Source organism: Eptesicus fuscus, chromosome 8 (assembly GCF_027574615.1).
Source record: "Eptesicus fuscus isolate TK198812 chromosome 8, DD_ASM_mEF_20220401, whole genome shotgun sequence".
Classification (NCBI taxonomy): Eukaryota; Metazoa; Chordata; class Mammalia; order Chiroptera; family Vespertilionidae; genus Eptesicus; species Eptesicus fuscus.
The window spans coordinates 46168585-46188433 of NC_072480.1; the positions used below are offsets into that span (position 1 = coordinate 46168585).

A 19849-nucleotide genomic window follows, 5' to 3' on the forward strand; every position below is an offset into this window, starting at 1 on the left:
GTCCATATCTGTGAATTACCTTTTACATTTGCACTGAAATATACTTTTCTACCTAATTTGGTTATTATGCTAAATGCCTTGTAATGTTTTTCATGGGAAATTTAAAGTTAATTATATATAATTAAATATTAAATTCTATATTAAATATAGCATGTATCTTTATCAGTTTAAGATCAACATTCCTATAATTTGGTCTTTTCATTGGCATAAATGATGTGAGAAGCAAACATTAATGACTTGCATTTTTAGCTCACATTTCCTGTAAATTTATCATGAAAGCTTTAAAAGTTTATTTAAAAGACATGCACAGTGCCCAGTAAGTTAGGAAACTAAAGTCCTATAAAACTTGATTCATGTTTTTAAAAGCCAGTATCAACATTTTATTTTTAATTCATAGTAAATAGATACAATAACCAAGATAATATTGGGGAGCTGGTCAAAGCACTGCATGGCCGGCCGGGTTCCTGATGTTTCAGTGGTGAATGAAAGGGGAACATTTGTGATTCTTACCTGGGATCCAAAATATGGAATTTGGTGACAAATGTGGAAAATGCTCTAAGAAACCCCCTTTTCATCAGGCTGCATAATCAGTAACAAGAACAAACCTAATTATATTCATACTTTGCCTTTTATTTTCTGCTCTCCCCAGCCAGTTCTCATATTCTACTTTCTTCCTAAGTTAGCAGCCTTTTCATGATCCAGTATTATATCAAGAGCCTTGATGATATGGTAACAGCTCTAAAACTTTCAGCCTCCCAGAAATCCATGGTATGGCTTAGGAGGTGTGGCCACCAAAAGACTCAGCAGTCATTGTGCCTTCCTCCCTGTCTATGTGTACTCCATAGGCATTGCATTTTTTAAAAATCCTCTCCTGAGGATATGTTTTTACTGATTTTAGAGAGAGAGCATGGGAGAGAGAGAGAAAGAGAAACATCGATATGAGAGAGAAACATTGATTGGTTGCCTCCTGTACACCCCCCCTCACCCCTCTCTCCCGCCCCCTCTCAACCTGGGACCTAACCTGGAACCTAGTATATGCCCTGACCGGGAATTGAACCTGCAACCTTTTGGACAAGGCTCTAACCAACTAAGCCATACCAGCCAGGGCAGCATTGCATTTTTATTGTAAATTTAAGTTGTCAAACCATAACTCTCAGTCATCTAAATATGAGTACCAGGCAACAGTCCTTCATATTTATGGTGTGACCCAAAGCCATAGTGATGAATGAAGTAGAAGGAAAATGTAAAATGCTGAATCTACCATGACCCTCTTGATGAATGATTATTTTAAAAATTTTAGTTATCGAATTATTTTTGTACTGAATTTGCATATCTAACTGTTATTTTCTTTAAAAATTTCAGCAAAGTGGATTCAATAATTCTGGCACATGGAAATCAAGATGAAAGCATTCATTAAGGAATTAAAAAATTATTTTAAGAATATGTAATTTAGAAAAGCTTTTACTCTGAAGATTGAGTTTTGTATACAATGAACAATTCTGCTATTGCATAAATAACCTAATTGCCTTCAAAAAGGTCATATACATAAAGGGAACCATCTGTTATCTGGCTAGATTCAGTCATCAAAAATTCAAGTGGTTTCAGTTACCAATGTCAAAGGAATGATGCTCCTGATGGCTGTGAGCATCGTCACCCCAAGCAGGTCCACCCCTGCTCCATCAAGCTGTGCATCGTGATTTCTATTATAAACAAATTTCACATTGTCTCACCTTTGTTTCCCTAAGAATTTGGATTTGCAGACATTATTGACAAACTGTCAAGAAAGCAAGATATGTTTCCTTCATGTGCAAAAGAAATGTTGATAGAAATTTTCTTATAAAGTTTGGCCAATAATAACATAAAGTCATATGGACCTCAGAAAGTCATCTGAACTTTCTGGTCTCTCTTTTTTATCTACAATATGAAGGGCATTGAAAACTGTCCCAAAGGTCCCTTTCTGCTCCTCAAATTATTCTAAAGCAAGTTTTTGTTTGCTCTTTAGAAATATATCTGAATATGTGTTTGTTAATCATTTTGAACTAGAGAGGACATCTGAATAGCTTAACTTCAGTGTCATTATTCATTTTATTGCAGATATAATTTTAAAAAACAGAAAGACATTGGCTTATGGGTAATGGGTAAAATTATATGACATGTATTTTACATATTATAATTTGTTAATTTTTTGCATGTGTTTCAAAATCTGGTTATATAAATAATCTATGAGAAAATAATGGTTATGGACTACAAAATACATGTTCTTTAGCATGTTACATCTATTCATATTACATAGCACTTTATGTTTACAGATGGCTTATGCAAATAAAATGAACTATCAGTGATAACGAATCATTTTGTGGCCTGTCTATAAATATCATTCATTGGCATTGATTTTGTCAATTACAGTGATCACACTTTATTATATTCTATACCACACTGGTTAACTTAATTATTTAGCTTCTAAAGCTATAGCTTTTATTTTCAAAGAGCTTTTTTCAAGGAATTGAAAATCCAGTAATCATATGTGAGGAACTTAGACTATTGTTAAGATTGAGAAATTGAACTTATAAACTATTTTATGTGTACATAGCAACTGCTTCTTGAAGGAAGGCATATGGAACAATGAGGAGAGGGTGTCATTTGGGGGAAGTTTAAAGCAGTTGTAATCAACTGACATAAATTAGGGAGATTATAAAAAGATAATCATGTATTTTTCAAATGTTGATAAATTTAAAGAATTAGTCTTCTGGATGATGATTTCAAGCATCTGCTCTTCTTAGAGACTAGTCCGTGGTTGTAAACACAAAATGCTTATCAAAATTCAGCAATGTATAATTGTTGTCCTGTAAAAAGGAGCCAGGAAAAAACAATTAATAATAATTTGATATTCATTAATTCATGCTTGATGAGAAGCAGTGGTAATTGAGCCATATGTTTTATTGTTCCTTAATTACATGCTATCAGAGTGGATCAAAAGAAATCATTTTCTTAGAGTTGGAATTCGTGGCAGAAAAAGATGGATGGAATAGTATCCCTGCCTTTTATGTAAAGTGTATTAACATCTCAATACATTTGTAGTAATTAAAAATCATTTGAATGCCATTTTTAAAGTAGTCTACTTTATAATGCTTCATTTAAAAAAAAAAACCCTAAAAGGAACATATTTCTGAAGCTGTTTAATGGACCCTTTCTTCCACTATAATGTATTCAATTAAGCCAAAAGCTGTTGTAAAAATGGAATAAATATGGAGTGGAGAGAGAAGGGCTTCTGATTCACCTAGTCAGCTTCATCATGTCTGGGCTTATTCACACCATAGGAATGACAGATTCTTAAAACAATTTGGAAAGTCTCTTTATATTGCAGCCAGTTAAAAGATGTATCTGAAAGAGAATGAATTGCTTCAGGACAATATCCTTCTAAAAAGCAAAATGGCAGAAATATAATAATCTCAGAAATAGAATTTGTTAAAATAGTATCCTCTCTTTTAATAAGGCCAAGAAATAAAAATGTATTCAAGAAGTAATCTGTACATCCCTAGCTGTTTGATTGCAATCACTTTTACAACCAGGCCTGAGTGAGGAATGGCCAGCTCTCACTGTGGTTCACTCACCGAGTCGTTTCCTACAACAGAAAATCCTGAGGGTTTGGCACATTTTCCTGATTCAGAGCTCTACCAAGACAAGGGACTGTTTGGTCTACAACATGGCAAACTGACAATGAAAAGTTTTTGGTACTACTGAATTTACTGGTTATTTTGGTACAATGTAAATAAATGGCTTTTAGAGTTTTACCTATTCCATATTACTCAATAATTCCCAGAGGCACCCATAAATATCTGCATTAATGTGGGCAGACCATTTCCCTGATAGGCCTATTCCCTGCTATTTCAAATGCAAGGCTTAGATTATTGGCTTTCTAACATACCCCATGCTTAGATGGTCTCTCTTGCTAGGTGCCTAAGAGCTGTCTGGTGTTTTGTATGTAATTTAGAATTGCATGTTAACTTTATCACAACGCAAAATTAGACACCATTCTGGAATTTTACTTACTGTGTCTTTGTCCTGCCATTTGAGAGGTATGGTTTCTGAGAGATATTCTGAAATGTTCAAGTGCATGAATTAGGTAATGGTTTCAGTTTTGTACTATGAGAGGAAACTCAACATCATCATTGTGTTATAAATGCCATGTGGGAAAGATGTTTTACTTCTTTGCCTCTGTATTCTCTTTGATATATTCTTCTCATTAATACATTGAAATGCCCAATTGTGCTAGGCTCTGAATTTTAAAAAGCCTGGTTTATAATCTACCATCATTCATTCATCCATCTATTCTATTATTCAGTAACTTAAAAATCTTCATTTAAAACCAATATTCCAGATCTTAGTGCAGATCAATACCAAGGCTCCTGCCCTCATGGAATTTACATTCTAAAGAGAGAGAGTGGAGGAGGAGTTTGAAAGGCAGAAAACCAACACAACAATTTCTGAAAGTATGAAGACCCGTGAAGAAAATAAAATACAGTGGTAGGTGAAGGGGGAGTTTAAAAATAATTTGGTAAACAATAATGGTCAAAACCAAACCATTTTCTGGGCTAACCTTGTCCTTGCTTCTTAAAAAAAAAAAAAATGAGATGGAAGTTCAAAGATGCTAGGGGACAGAGACCAGTGAAAGAATTTTCTCTATTCCTCATGCAAGATAATATTCAGATATCACTTAGATAGCTTTCAACTCTCTGCCCTGGGGTGAGTTACACCAAATGGCTGCTTCCTCCTGGACCTCAGACTAAAGTCACCCACTTGGCTACAGGAGCCCCCAGGCATGCTCTGCTGACTGCCTCAAGGCTGGGTCTGAACCAGCCCCAATCTGGAGTGGAATCAGCGGGCGGGTATGGTTTCCTCACCTCTTTTAAGGCATTAAGAATCAAGTCCCTTTCTGTTTTCCAAATAGAAACATTAGAAGATTAGGCAGCATTTCAGATCGAGGAGAAACTTCTCCCAGGAATTTTATAAACATTACATTGTCTCTTGTTGCAATATGACCAATGTATCTGGTGGAAAGGAACATTCAGATCTTGGTGTAACTTTTTTGATAGTTAAAATTTGTTAATTTTGCATTTTTTCCAAAAAGAAAAGGAAAGTTCATGAGTTTCAAGAGCCCTACTGGCCCACAAAGGCAAATTGGATTGAAGGCAACTGCAACTTTGGTGTGGTTTAGGAATAGAAAGACCGCCAGGGGCTGGAAATAGTGAGCATGGAGAGATGAGGTTGAAAAAGCAGGCAAGAGACAGGTCATGGCAGTTTCTCTCATAATGGATCATTAAAAATCTACATCATCAAATGAATGTTGGCATTTAGTAGAATTTATACCTTTTATATTTGTGTCATTAAAATGTCATTGAATATTTTTAATTTCATGAACAGTTTACATTATGTTGAGACAAATATAGTCTACTGATTATGAGAAACACAAAGGCAATTCAATGGAGAAAATATAGTCTTCAACACATGCAAAAATTGTGCTAGAACAATTTGACACCCGTATGCAAAAAAAAAAAAAAAAAAAAGAAAAAAAGAAAGAAGGAAAAGAAAAGAAAGTCAACACAGACCTTATATCCATCTTTAAAAAAATTAACAATTATCTCAAGATGGATTGTAGATTTAAATTTATAATATACAACTATAAATTTCTAGAAGAAAACATAGAAGAAAATCAATATGGCCTTGAGCTTGGTAAATAATTTTTAGATACAACATAAAAAGCACAATCTATAAAAGAAAAAATGAAAAGTTCAACTTTATTAAAATTAAAAAACTGTGCTCTGTGAAAGACAATGTTAAGAGAATGAAAAGGTAGCCACATACTGTGAGAAAATATTTGCAAAACACATATTTTATAAAGAACTTGTCCCCATATATGAATAACTTAACACTAAACAATAAGAAAGCAAAAAAAATTTTAAATGGGCAAAATATCTTAAAGACACATAACCAAAGATCTATAAATGGTAAATAAGCATGTGAAAGATGATCAACATCATTTGTACACAACAGTGAGATAACTACATTATGTTTACTAAAATGACTGAAAACTAAAAACTGAGAATATCAATTGCTGGCCGGGATTCAGAGAAACAGGAATTCTCCTGCATTGCTAATGGGAATGCAAGAGGGCACAGCCACTTTGGAAGACAGTTGGACAGTTTCTAACAAACCTAAACATAGTCTTTCCATAGGATTCAGCCATTTTGCTCCTAGGTATTTACCCAATGAATTTGAAAACATGCCCATACGAAAAGCTGAATGTTTATACCAGTTTTGTTTATAATCATCAAAACTGTAAGAAACCAAGATGTCCTTCAATAAACAAATGTCTCAACAAACAGTGGTACATTCATGTAATGGAGTAATATCCAGCAGTAAAAAAGAATGACCTATCAAATCTGCAGAAACACGGATACTTCTTAAATGTATATTGTTAAATGAATAAAGCCAATCTGAAAAGGGGCTCTATATGTATTATTCCACTTATATGACATGCTGGAAAGGCAAAACCTACACATTCAAGCAGACAAGTGATTGCTGAGGGCTCAGAGAGATGGAGAGTTAAACATAGGGAATTCTTTTTAGCACAATTGAACTATTCTGTATGGTACCATAATGGTGAATAGGTAACACTTTGCATTTGTCAAAACTCATCAAACTTTACAGTACAAAGAGGGAATCTTGATATACGCAAATTAAAAAAAAATCTAATTTAGATGGTCAGGGGCACGGGATCCAAGGATGGAATGCAGAATGTAACAAATAAATTCAACTGTATTACAAATGCTTGAAACAGTCTTACTAAAGGCTTCCAGTCTATTTGCTTCTAGTTTGTTCTATGTGAAAGTGACCTTAGCAAAGGCCTTGTGTGGTCATACTTCTGTCTGCTGATTCTCTTATTTACTGGCTTCTGTGCTTGGCTTGTTCCTCTCTCCTTCAATTAAATCAGGGATGAGGAATGTCGGGCCTGCGGGCCATATAAGGCCTGCAGAATCATTTGGTCTGGCCTTGCCAAGGCATTAGGGGTGAGTTAATTAAATGTTTGAACAAATATAGCAGGCTAATTTTTAAGTTGATAATTTTATATGGCCCTCTAGTGATGTTATAAATATCCAAATGGCCTTTGGCAGAAAAAAGGTTTCCCACCCCTGAATTAAATGCTCTTTGCAATTGTCTTGATTCCTATTTTCTGAGGAAGAACATTTAATGGAAGACCTTGTTACAATTTCTGAGAAAATGCTATCTCTAGCTCTTTGCCATAAAGTTACAATTGGTTTTTCTGGCTTGGTTAAGCCCTCTATCACTAGCCTCTTAGTCCATTTAGATTACAGGTCCTGACAGAGCAGAACTACAATGTTTAAACATTTATGTTTGCTAACTGGCTAATTTAGGCCTTTCATCTCTCTCAAGGTATCTTGTTAAATAAAGTAAGAAGCAGCTAACATATAGCTAATATTCTGAATGATGGGCTCCATAGCTAAGGTAAGAGAACTTTGCCAAATATTTTGCCATGGCATAACAAGGGTCATCAGATTTCCAGCCTTCAGAATTTATTTCCTTACTAGAGGCCCAGCAGGCGAAATCATGCATGGTAGCCCACTGCTGCTTGCAGCCCCCACCCGCCCACCATGCTGCCATCGGAGCCTGTGGCTTTCGGGGGAGGGACCAAGAGGTGCTCAATGCTCCTCATGGTGACCAGTCGTTTGGTTGTCCTGGTCGTCACGGACACTGGCTTTTTATATATATAGACTAGAGGCCCGGTGCACGAAATTCGTGCACTGGGGGTGGGGGTGGGGGGGTGTGCCCCTCAGCCCAATCTGCACCCTCTTCAATCTGGGACCCCTCAGGGGATGTCCAACTTCCAGCAGTCGGACATCCCTCTCACAATCCGGAACCGCTGGCTCCTAACCACTCACCTGCCTGCCTGCCTGATTGTCCCTAACCCCACTGCCTGCCTGCCTGCTCGCCCCTACCTTGATCTCCTGCCAGCCTGATTGCCCCTACCTTGTCCTCCCCTATCAGCCTGATCACCCCAAACTGCCTGTGCCTTGGCCCCCAGTCTGGCCTCCCTCTGGAGGCACCACCCCCATAACCCCAATGCTGCTGCCACTGCAGCTGGTTATGGCTGCCTGAGCCTTGGCCTTTGTAGCCACTGCGGCTTTGTCTGGAAAGATGTCCGGAAGACAACCACTCTAATTAGCATATTATCCTTTTATTAGTATAGATTTGGGGACCATTAAAACCACGCAGAACTTGAAGAAAACACATGGCCCTGGTCAGTTTGGCTTAATGGAGAGAGCATCGGCCTGTGGACTGAAGAGTCCAGGTTTGATTCTGATCAGGGGCACACATGCCTGGGTTTTGGGCTCAATCCCCAGTAGGGGGCCTGTGGGCGGCAGCTGATCAGTGATTCTTTTTTTTTTTTTTAATATATTTTATTGATTTTTCACAGAGAGGAAGGGAGAGGGATAGAGAGCTAGAAACATCGATGAGAGAGAAACATCGACCAGCTGCTTCCTGCACACCCCCCACCAGGATATGTGCCAGCAACCAATGTACATGCCCTTAACCTGAATCGAACCTGGGACCTTCCAGTCCACAGACCGACGCTCTATCCACTGAGCCAAACCGGTTTCGGCTGATCAGTGATTCTTATCATTGATGTTTCTATCTCTCTCTCCCTCTCCCTTTCTGACATTTTAAAAATATATATTTTTTAAAGAAAACACATGAGCTTCACTTTGGGCTTTGTCATCTTACAATATCCTTTGTGCAGTGTTTTAACTTCCCTCAACTTTCCTTTACCCACCTTTAAAGTGCAATCTATTTTGGGGAAGATGATCAGGAAAGTGATTCCAATGGGTAGAAGTTTTTTTTGGAGGGGATGGGTCATGAAGATATTTAAAAATTGAGCATGGTGATGGTTGTACCACTCTGAATTTACTTTAAAAAACCAGTTCATTGTACACTTTAGGTGACATGTACAGTATATGGATATTTCTCAACAAAGCTGTTCTTTTATTTCTTTTTAAATAAAGACCAGTCTTATAATCAATTGCAGATGTTTTCAGAGGCCCCTCAAGATTTGCTCACCATGTCCCAAATCACGGCTGTGATTCCCAGTTGCCTCCAGTCCTGGTGGATCTGGATGGTGTGGTTTGCAAAGGAGAAGGTGGCAAGAGGCTTATGGAATTTCGGCAACCCCATTCCCCCGGTCTCCTCATAGGGCACCAGGGCCATTCCCACTGTGCCAGCTCTGCTCCCTTTAACCTGTTGGGCAAAAGAATCCTGCGTGCTCTGGCCAGAAAGTGCATTCTTTCTTAGGTGGCCCGGATGCTTTTTTTAAGGTCGTTTTATGGATTCAAAAGAATAAACAGAGATGTGGAAAGCTTTTGTCAAAATCCTTTTACATGGTTCTTCCAGTGTCATGGGAAATGAGATGTGGCTCTGAATTCATCCCAAAGTGTGTCTTTGGGCAAAAGCACCCAGAACGGCACAACTCCTGCAGAATGCCCCACACACTTTGCTGTCAGGACTCAGGGGGGCTTGAGGGTGAGCGAGGCGGCGGTGCCAGCACAGGACCTGGGAGAAGGTAGCGCTTTCTACACTGCCCAGGCCACGTGGACTACAGCAGTACCCGCCCAGGTGGGCAGGGTGTTTCTGCTGTTTTGTTTATGGTCTGGCCTCCACCCCGTCAGCCACAGACCTGTGCCTGCTCCTTCCACTGGCCCCATTGATCCCTCTCAGCACCAGCCATTTAGGCGAGGGTGGCGATTGCCCAGGGACATCACCCCTGGAGCGGCTGGCTGGGCCCGGCCACGCCCCCCAGGTCGCGATGGGTCCCGGTACCCCAGGGAGGCTGCTGGCTGTGCCCGGCCACGCCACCCAGGTCGCGATGGGTCCCGGGACCCCCGGGAGGCTGCTGGCCGTGCCCGGCCACACCCCCCCCACCCACGGGTCGCGATGGGTCCCGGAACCCTCGGGAGGCTGCTGGCCGTGCCCGGCCAAGCCCCCCCGGGTCACGATGGGTCCCGGGACCCTCGGGAGGCTGCTGGCCGTGCCCGGCCACGCCCCCCCGGGTCGCGATGGGTCCCGGGACCCTCGGGAGGCTGCTGGCCGTGCCCAGCCACGCCACCCCGGGTCGCGATGGGTCCCGGGACCCTCGGGAGGCTGCTGGCCGTGCCCGGCCACGCCACCCCGGGTCGCGATGGGTCCCGGGACCCCGCGGAGGCTGCTGGCCGTGCCCGGCCACGCTCTCCCGGGTCGCGATTGAACCTGGGACCCCCGGGAGGCTGCTGGCCGTGCCCGGCCACGCCCCCCCGGGTCGCGAAGGGTCCCGGGACCCCCGGAGAGGCTGCTGGCCGTGCCCGGCCACGCTCCCCCGGGTCGCGATTGAACCTGGGACCCCCGGGAGGCTGCTGGCCGTGCCCGGCCACGCCCCCCCGGGTCGCGATGGGTCCCGGGCCCCCTGGAGGCTGCTGGCCGTGCACGGCCACACCCCCCCCACCCACGGGTCGCGATGGGTCCCGGGACCCCTGGGAGGCTGCTGGCTGTGCCCGGCCACGCCCCCCGGGTCGCGATGGGTCCCGGTACCCCCGGGAGGCTGCTGGCCGTGCCCGGCCACACCCCCCCGGGTCGCGATGGGTCCCGGGCCCCCGCGGAGGCTGCTGGCCGTGCCCGGCCACGCCCCCCCCGGGTCGCGATGGGTCCCAGGACCCCCGGGAGGCTGCTGGCTGTGCATACCACGCCCCTCTAGGGTTGCCATCACTCACCAGGACCCCCGGAACTAAGAGGATTTGGCGCCGCCATCTTGGTTTTCTCAATGGCCAGTTAGGCCACCTGGAGTCCCGCCCCCAGCCTCTGGCAGGCCCAATCATGGGCATAGCGGAGGTGCGGTCAATTTGCATGTTTCTCTATTATAATGTAGGATTCCATACTCACAAGCAATTAGCCAATACCATGTATGTTCAGCTTTTGTATGATAGCACACTAGTTCTAGCACCAGTTTCCAAATAAGGTATGGCACAACCAAGTGGCTAGGACAAAGAACCACTAAAATGCAGTGGCTCAAACAGACGTTATTTTTCTCTTTGTCATAGCAAAACAGAAGTAGTCTCTCTGCTCATGAAGTTGTGCTGCCACCTCCTAGTGTCTCATGATCAAAGCCGGCCCACCGGCTCCATAACTGTGCCCCTGCCTGAGGGAAAGTAGAAAGAAAGGATGCGATGAAGCTGCCCCCACTCCTGATACACACATCCCAGTGGCCACACCTAACTGGAAGGGAGGTTGTGAAATGTTGATCCTAATCCTGTGTCTGCTCACACATGTTGAGGTTTCTATTTCTAAAGGAAAATGAAGAAATGGATTGTGGGAGCAGGTGGAAGTCTCAGGGTTCCTGACCCATCCCCGGTGATAGCTTATCAGTGGATGGTAGCTCAGGGTCTCCTGTAAAACGTCTCTTTGTTTATACAAAGACACTGTGATGAGACCCTCCATTCATTGCTAATATGTCTTTCCTGATGAACAAAGGATTTGAAATCTGTGTGGCCATTTGAGAATGATGCTGGCCTGATGCCCTCAACTTACAGGATCTGTGGATAAAGAGAATCAGGGACCTGGGTCCCTGAACAGTTCCGTAATATAGCCAGTTTATCAGAGGCAACACTAGGGCTGGAAACCAGCACGCTGGAGTCTCTTTCACTAACTATGGGGTTTTTAAATGAGTACAATGAATGGCAAAATGATCTTACCAGAACAGAACACAGCAACAGACTTAGCCTCACATGCCATTCTCTTATTTAGATAATTCAGGATTTCATTAACTTTTAAAATTTCTGTGACGCACTGCTAACTCCTACTTAACTTGTGGTTTTTATGATTCTGGATTAATTTTTAAAAAAATTTTTTTGGGGTGACATTGGTTCACAAAACCATACAGATCTCAACAAAACATCATCTGCACACTGCATCGTGCGCCCATTGCCCAAAGCAAAGTCTCTTTCTGTCCCCATTTCCCCGCCTTTGCTCACCTCCACCTATTCCCACCCCCTTTTCCCTCTGGCTACCACCACATTGTTGTCTGTGTCTCTGTATTATGTGTGTGTGTGTGTGAAATATATATATATATATATATATATATATATATATATATATATATTTCTTAATCCTTTCACTTTCTTTCATCCAGTCCCCCCACGCCCTTCCCCTCTGTTCCATGTATCCATGCCTCTGTTTCTACTTTGTTTGTCAGTTTACTGTGTTCATTAGAGTCCACATGTAACTGAGATCATATGGTATTTGTCTTTCTCTGACTGGCTTATTTCACTTAGCATAATAACCTCCAGGTCTATCCTTGCTGTCACAGAAGGTAAGATTTCCTTCATTTTCATGGCTGAGTAGTATTCCATTGTGTAAATGTACCATTTGCAAAAATAAGCTCTGTTTTAGCTTGCATTTCTATAAATTTCTTCTTTCACCAGTTGCTTTTTGTACTTTGTATGTGTCACTTGAATTTGTTGAATTTACAGTCCCTTTGAATCCCATTTAATATGAGATGCTTTATAAAGTGAAACCCTGATACTAAATAAAATTTTTTACTAAAGTTAGTATGTATTATATCCATCATATGCTGCCCCCTCCCCTAATTTACTGTACTTGCCACTGTTGTAAAAAAGTTAGATTGTGATTTACTCCAATGGGGAAATGGGGTAAATCAAACCATATACCAATATTACTCACTTTTTTCTTGCGCAGTAATAACTTCCACTCACCAACTGTGTTTCAGGCATTTTAAATACATGTGTTTCTGTGTCTCACCTTTTCAGAAATTGTCACAACCTAGGAAAATTTTCAATAGTTAAGTGCCTGCAAAATTATTCAATAAGTACTATAGTAATTCAAGAGGTCCCCCAAACCACTGTTAGATTCATTACACTCTCTTTAGTAGAAAAAAATGAACTAGAGAAAAACTTTTTCTATTATATATATGCTTTAATGGTATCATTCATTCATTTGCTCATATACATGTTTCAGGATGAATTAAAACCAAATTTAAAATGTGATTTGTAACTTATTCTACTGGCAAAAGTAAGTAACAAATCTTTCTTTTCCACCTTCCCTCTTTCATCCCCACCCTACTCCAACTTACCTCTAGAGACTGGTTCAATGGTAGTTAATACAGCATGCTTGCTGTATTACACTTACTATGCTTACATTTAAAAAAATACAGCATAATATCATCAATCTATCTCCCTAATCAGCTATAATTCTTTAGTCTCCTCAAATATCCAGGCAGTGCTCACACTTCCCAAAATATGCTATCAATGTTCTTTCTATATTTAAGTCTGTTTGAACCGTGATTCAAAAAGCTCTATACATTGCATTTGATTAATATGCTCTTATCTTTTATAATATACTAGAGGCCTGGTGCATGAATTCGTGCACCAGTGGGGTCCCTCGGCCTGGCCTGTGGGATCAGGCCCAAACTGCCTCTCCGACATCCCCCAAGGGGTCCCTGATTGCAAGAGGGTGCAGGCCAGGCCAAGGGACCCCCACCAGTGCATGATCTGGGCTGGGGAGGGATGTGGGAGATTGGCCAGCTGGATAGGGACTATGGGAGGGCTCCAGGGTGTGCCTGGACCGTCTCACTCAGTCCTGATCGGCTGAACCGCAGCAGCAAGCTAACTTACTGGTTGGAGCGTCTGCCCCCTGGTGGTCAGTGCACATCATAGCGACCAGTTGAGCAGCCTTAGCATATCATTAGCATATTATTCTTTGATTGGTTGAACGGCAGACTGGCTAACCGGACACTTAACACATTAGGCTTTTATTATATAAGGTAGATACTTTCTCCATCTCCCTCCCTCCTTTGCAATTATGTTGTTGTAGAAGAAGAAGGAGAAGGGGAAGGAGAAGAGACCAGGAAGGAAGGGGGAAAGAGAAGCTGAGTCATTTGCCTCTTAGTTTCCTACAGTTTGTATGTTGTTTTGTTTTGTTTCATACGTGTTTCTTGGCCCTTGTATTTCTATATCATGAGACTCAGTCAGATTCAGTTGGTGGTGATGGTGTGGTGGTGTGTGTGTAAGTGTGTGTGTGCAAAGTCTATGTAAATGATCGTGGGTGCTTTTATCGGAAGCACATAACGCCTTTCATTTTGTGCTTAGCAATTTATTTAAGTATTTAAATCTATTTTGAACTAATACATTTCAACATATTTTATGTGTTTCGATCCATGGGAGTTATTGTTCTTCTTGACACTTAAGAAGTATAATGTTTGGACAGTGGGAACTTACTTCCCATTGGTTCCTAAGTCCTTTTGACACACTCCTTCCAGCTTTGATGAAAAGTTCCAGGCTCGCCTAGTCCATTTCCTTCCTACCTTAGACCTGCAATCAGCACCTTTTTTTTCAAGACCCCTCGACTCTCTTTATGAAAAATGGTATTTAAAAACCAAAATCTAGTCACTAGGGTAAATCATTGCTATTGTGCTGGTCAATATCTCTAGGCCATTCCAATATATATAAAAATTTATTTTTTCTTAATAAAAGTGTAAATGAGTTTGCACTGATATTCCAGTGAATTCAAGTCAGGATTATAATAAGGTTAAACTCATTAACCTAGTGGATATCATTTTTTCTCCCGTGCCATTAATACCAGTTCTCCATGAAGCAAACCTCTGATTTGCTTTATGCACAGTGTACACATCACAGTCTCAAAATAACCAATGAGCATCAGTATCAACAGTATATTTTTAGTGATTTTTTTCAATTCAAAAGTTCTCTAGGAAAGGGCTGGTCTCTAAAACGGGCAGTATGGATCATTCTTTTTTAAGCAAATACGAAATGTATGGCTTAAACATATTTACTTGGTGTTATTTAACATCTGTATGAAAATGCTGAAGTTCTAGATGTGTAGAAGTCCATCTGAAGAGGACGGTACAATTTTCTGCTCAGAATTAGCACCTGGTAATTCAAATGAGTCACAAGAATGTCTATAGCTACTTCTCGTTTCTGCTGTGCATTAACCAGAGGGCTAACTTATTTGCAGAGAAACTCTCTAGTGATGTGACAAGACTCACAATGAGTTGGTCTCCCTCCACGAGAAAGGCACAGGAGGGGTCGAGCCATACCCGATTATACCATGCTTCTGTCTGGTATCCCTGAACGCTTACCACAACCACTTTGAAGCCCTGCAGTAACAGATGGTAAATTGAAAAGGACAGCTTTTAAAATTTAAAACAAATCCAAATGTAAACCTCCCTTCTCTTCTCCATTCCACTCTTTGCCAAAAAAAGGGGAGAAAAACATCTCAAGTGTGATTCTGAGATGTTTATTTTAAGAGTATCATTTACTGTAGATTTCAAAATCCATTACAACTCATATTAAACAGTGTTGTGTGTGTTTGGGAAGCCAATGCCTCATTTTTTTGTCAGCTGATGACCAGTATCTGGGAACAAGAGTTACTGAGGCCACACATTCTAGGAGGTGGTGCCGAGAGGTGAGCTGCTGCCACGCGCAGTGGACTCCTTCAGACTGGTACCAGACGTCATATCACTGTACCTGGGCGAAAGTGACACTTTCTAGTCTTCATTTCGATGAGGAAATGTTTTATGTAATGTGCCTTTTAGTTTTTATCTAAGAGAGTTTAAAACCATGTAGAACTTTCTTTCATTCTCTGACAGGGCTGGGCTTGCAGATGAAGGGTGCACCCAGTAGGGTGCACTAGGAGCTGCTGGAACTGGAGCTGTAACCTGCAGAGACAGGTAGCACACAGTCAGCCATCTCCTGTGGAGTGAGGGTATGATGTCCTGTTTGGCGTTTTTTAAAGGTAGATAATAAAAAAGTGTAGACTTCTTACCAAAATGGCATTCGAAGTTCACACTTTTGAGTCACCACAGACTCCACATCCAACCATATAACAATGGAAGAAAAACTCCGTTTAATGGGGACAAAATGCGAGATGGAAGCCACAGGACTGCCATTCTCAGTACCAGTGTGGCAGAGACAGGGGGATTCAGTTTCCCCAGGCCATGGACAAGTGGGATGGGGTAGCAAGTCACTCCCCACCATCCACCTTCCTCTCCCCCATCCTGGGAACAGTGGCAGGAAAAGGTGCTGCCTGGAGCTACAGCTTGTAAGAATCCAAGAGCCAAGGTAGACGCCAGGACACTCAGCCTTCATGACCAAGTCTAGCTGACTTATCATTTGACTTTAAGCCATCCCTAATATGGTGGTGGAATAAGAACACTGAGCATCAAGAAAAGCAATGGTTTTGGACTATGAGTCTTTGAGTCTGGACTGAGGCAACCACAAAATTTCTAAATAGAGAGGAGGAAGAGGGAGAGAAAGAAAAGTCGTACCAACTCAAGTGATCTACAGACCAAAATTCCAAAACATACAAACAAAATTAACACTAAGAAAGATAGCAAGTAATATAAAATACTGGGAAATGAAATCAATCTAGACAAAAATGAAAATAAATGTGCCAACTTAAAAAGCCTTTAAGATTAGTATGCGTAGAGTTATCAAGGTGATACAAAAAGGAATAGTATCATTCCAAAGAAATGGAAAGTTATGCAAAAAAGTTAATTTCTAAAAATCAGTAAACTGAATAAACTCTAAACTTGGATAATCAAGATTTGAATAACATAAGCAACATGATTTCAATCATGTATATTTTCATAAATATAAGTTTAGATAAATGTTATGTATTTCTATGTATATAAATTATATGTGTGCATGTATCCTACACCTAACAAATAGAATAGATACATACTATTCATGCACACATGCAACATTTTCAAATATTGACTGTGTACTAGGGCACTAAGGATGTCTCATCAAATATGAATAAATCAGATTTATGTAGTAAAAGATGATGAAAATATATACAAGCAAGTAAAATTGTATTTTCTAAATTATAAATGAGCCAACAATCCTTTTCATTGTGTAGAGGGCCTCCTGGGAAGGCACCTGAGCATTCTATATTGGTCCCTCTTACCCTTTAGGCCAAGAGAGACCCTCTTCTCACAATTCAATTGCTCACAGCTGTTGCATGAGCTCTCTGTTCATGTCGAGGTTGAAGTCTCGTGATGACTGGTGCCATGGATTTGTCTCTTACCCAGTGAGGCGAACTGAGCCCTCCCTGGAGAAGAAACCCGGGTTCCACAAGATATGTGATCAGTGCTGGGGCCCCGCCAGCAGGCGAGGGGATCCCAAGGCAGGTGCTGGACATGGAGGCCACGGGGGCATAGGCTACCAAGGAGACAAAACTGAACCTCACGTCACCCTGCTTGGCCCTGGAGGATGGCTGGTTAGCCAGAGACGGGTAAGATTCCTCAAGGAAGGAACAACCTAAGACAGGCACAGTCGCAGAGGGACCATCAGGAGAGAATTTGGGGATCAACAGAGGTGGGACACAGACCCTCACCCCCCCAACATTGCAGGGACCTGAAACCTAGCCCCTTCTGAGGGAGGTCTCCTGCCCCCATGGCTGCTTCGTGCTTCCCATGCCCAGCTCAGATCAGGACCCAGGTGACCGACAGAGACTTGGCTGACAGCAGCTGCCCTCTCACTCCAGCAAGAATTGTTTGAGTTGTCTTGTACCCATGTCGTGGGGAAGTGGGTTTACGATATCTAAATCCAGCCTACCACCAGGAATGCTCAGGACCTACTCAAGAAGGCAAATAATCCCTTCCACCAATATTTACAGGGTAAAATAAGATTGTTGTTAGAGTAATAAATTTGACAGTAAAATAGTAGTCAAGTTTTCAGGCAAATTTAAATTGGCTAGTTGAAACAAGCAAATATTCTAGAAAAATTAATTGTACTGGACAAAAAGGTGTTCCTAAAGTGTCAACTAAAATTTTTATTGGTACTTCATCTCATGATAAAATTGTGCACCATGTAATGAACCTAAAACAGTAATATTATAGTGCAAAAAATTAAAATTTAAAAGCCATCAAGACTACATTATAAAATTTTCAAAAGCCTCCTAACATTTAAATCAAAAAAGGAGGGGATAGTAGAGGAATATCATGTAAGGAAAAATATTCTGTAAGTAAATTACATCTAGAAAATTAATACTTTAGAAAATTAATTGTAAGGCTAAAAGCAAGACACCCATGAAAAACACACAAGGTGACAAAACAAGCCAGAGGAAAATCATTTGGGCAAAAAATGAAATAGGATCCCAAGTCAAATTTATAGAAAATATTCCTTTATTAACTTTTGGTCGAGAATATGTTTGTTTGTATATTTTCAGAAAACAACTCCAAGACCATGTGGATTCCAGCAACAGAGAGGAATCGACAGGACTACTCCAGCCATGAAGACAGAAGAGAAGCAGTCCAGAGATGGAAGACGCTGATGTGGCCTTCCTATACTAGCAGTTAGCAGCTGTGCATCACTGCAGGTTGCCCAGGACCAAACCAGAGAGAGTCGGACCTGCATTACCACCATTTGTCCACCAGCCAGAACTGTAATGTCAGTGCTGACATGTACACATAAAGAACTGTTGGACATTGAAATTGGGTCTCAAAAGAACTGTTGGCCCAGAAAGAAACTCACTACAGACTGATTCATTTGCCTGTCACCATAACCATTATTGCTTGTCTCATTTTCGGTTCTTATAAGTGTATTTCTAGTAGCACATGATCTCACTCATCTAGGGGAAATAATGAACAACATAGACTGATGAAGAAGAACAGACCCAGAAACAAGGAGGCATGGATCAGACTGTCGGGCCTCAGAGGGAGGGTAGGGAAGGGTGGGGGTAAAGGGGAGAGATCAACCAAAGGACTTGTGTGCAAGCATATGAGCCTAACCAGCAGTTAAGGACAACAGGGGGGTGGGGGCATGTGTGGGGAGGGGTGTGGGATGGGAATGGGGGGATGAGGACAAATATGTGATACCTTAATCAATAAAGAAATTTAAAAAAAATTAATTAAGTAAAAAAATAAAATAAATGAGCCAACAATAAAATAACAATAAAATTACAGCCAAACAACCACAAAAACATTTCAGAGAGGAAGAGAGACGGAGAGAGAGATGGAAACATCAATGATGAGAATCATTGATTGGCTGCCTTCTGCACGCCCCCTACAGGGGATCAAGCCCAAAATCTGGGCATGTGCCATTGACCAGAATGGAACCCGGGACGCTTCAGTGGGCAGGCCAAAGCTCTATCCACTGACAAAACACTCTATCCACTGAACGAAACCAGCTAGGGCTCAGCCAAAATCTTTAAGGTAAATCTTACCCTTTATATAGTAGCAGAAATAATTCACATAGAAGTATATTTAGTAGGTAGTGTCTACACTAAATATTTCTTATTCTTCTGGTCATATGTTATGTGTAGCCAATGACTTGCTTTGGTCAATGAAATGAGTAGAAGGATTTTGTGTCAGTTTTAGGCAGGGGCTTTATAAGCTAGTACACAGTTGGCCAGACCCTTTGTTCTTACCCTGGCGATTAGAGAAGCAGGGAGATGGAGCCTCCCTGAGCCTAGGAACCTGAGGAAGGATGACTGTCTCCCAAGCCCACTCGGACTGTCTTCCTGTTTGTCCACCTGAGCACTGCACCTTCGTGGTGATGGAATGCCACCATCTCGTTTCCAAGTTAGGTTTCCACAGTTATTACCTGGATTTCTGTCTTCTACAATATACATTATTTTAGATTTTTTGTTTTTGGAGATGCATCTGCAATCTCTTGGACTAATCATCTATAATGAGCCTGTTCTTTTAAAATCATGTTTTATTGTTTTTGTTTTTCTCTGCCTCCAGTTTATTAGTAGCATTTGGGAGCTTTCA

General features: G+C 41.4%; 1 protein-coding gene across 10 annotated transcripts in view; it reads left to right on the top strand.

Moving 5' to 3' along the window:
* Positions 1-5576, top strand: part of SCEL (sciellin) — a 113539-nt gene extending 107963 nt beyond the window's left edge. For all 10 annotated transcript variants that reach the window (XM_054719882.1, XM_028148987.2, XM_054719879.1 and 7 more), the window contains one exon: positions 1363-5576. In XM_054719882.1, the coding sequence (XP_054575857.1) occupies positions 1363-1379 (17 nt within the window). In that variant the 3' untranslated portion in view covers positions 1380-5576. The remainder of the gene's footprint in view (positions 1-1362) is intronic.
* The last annotated feature ends 14273 nt before the right edge of the window (positions 5577-19849 follow it).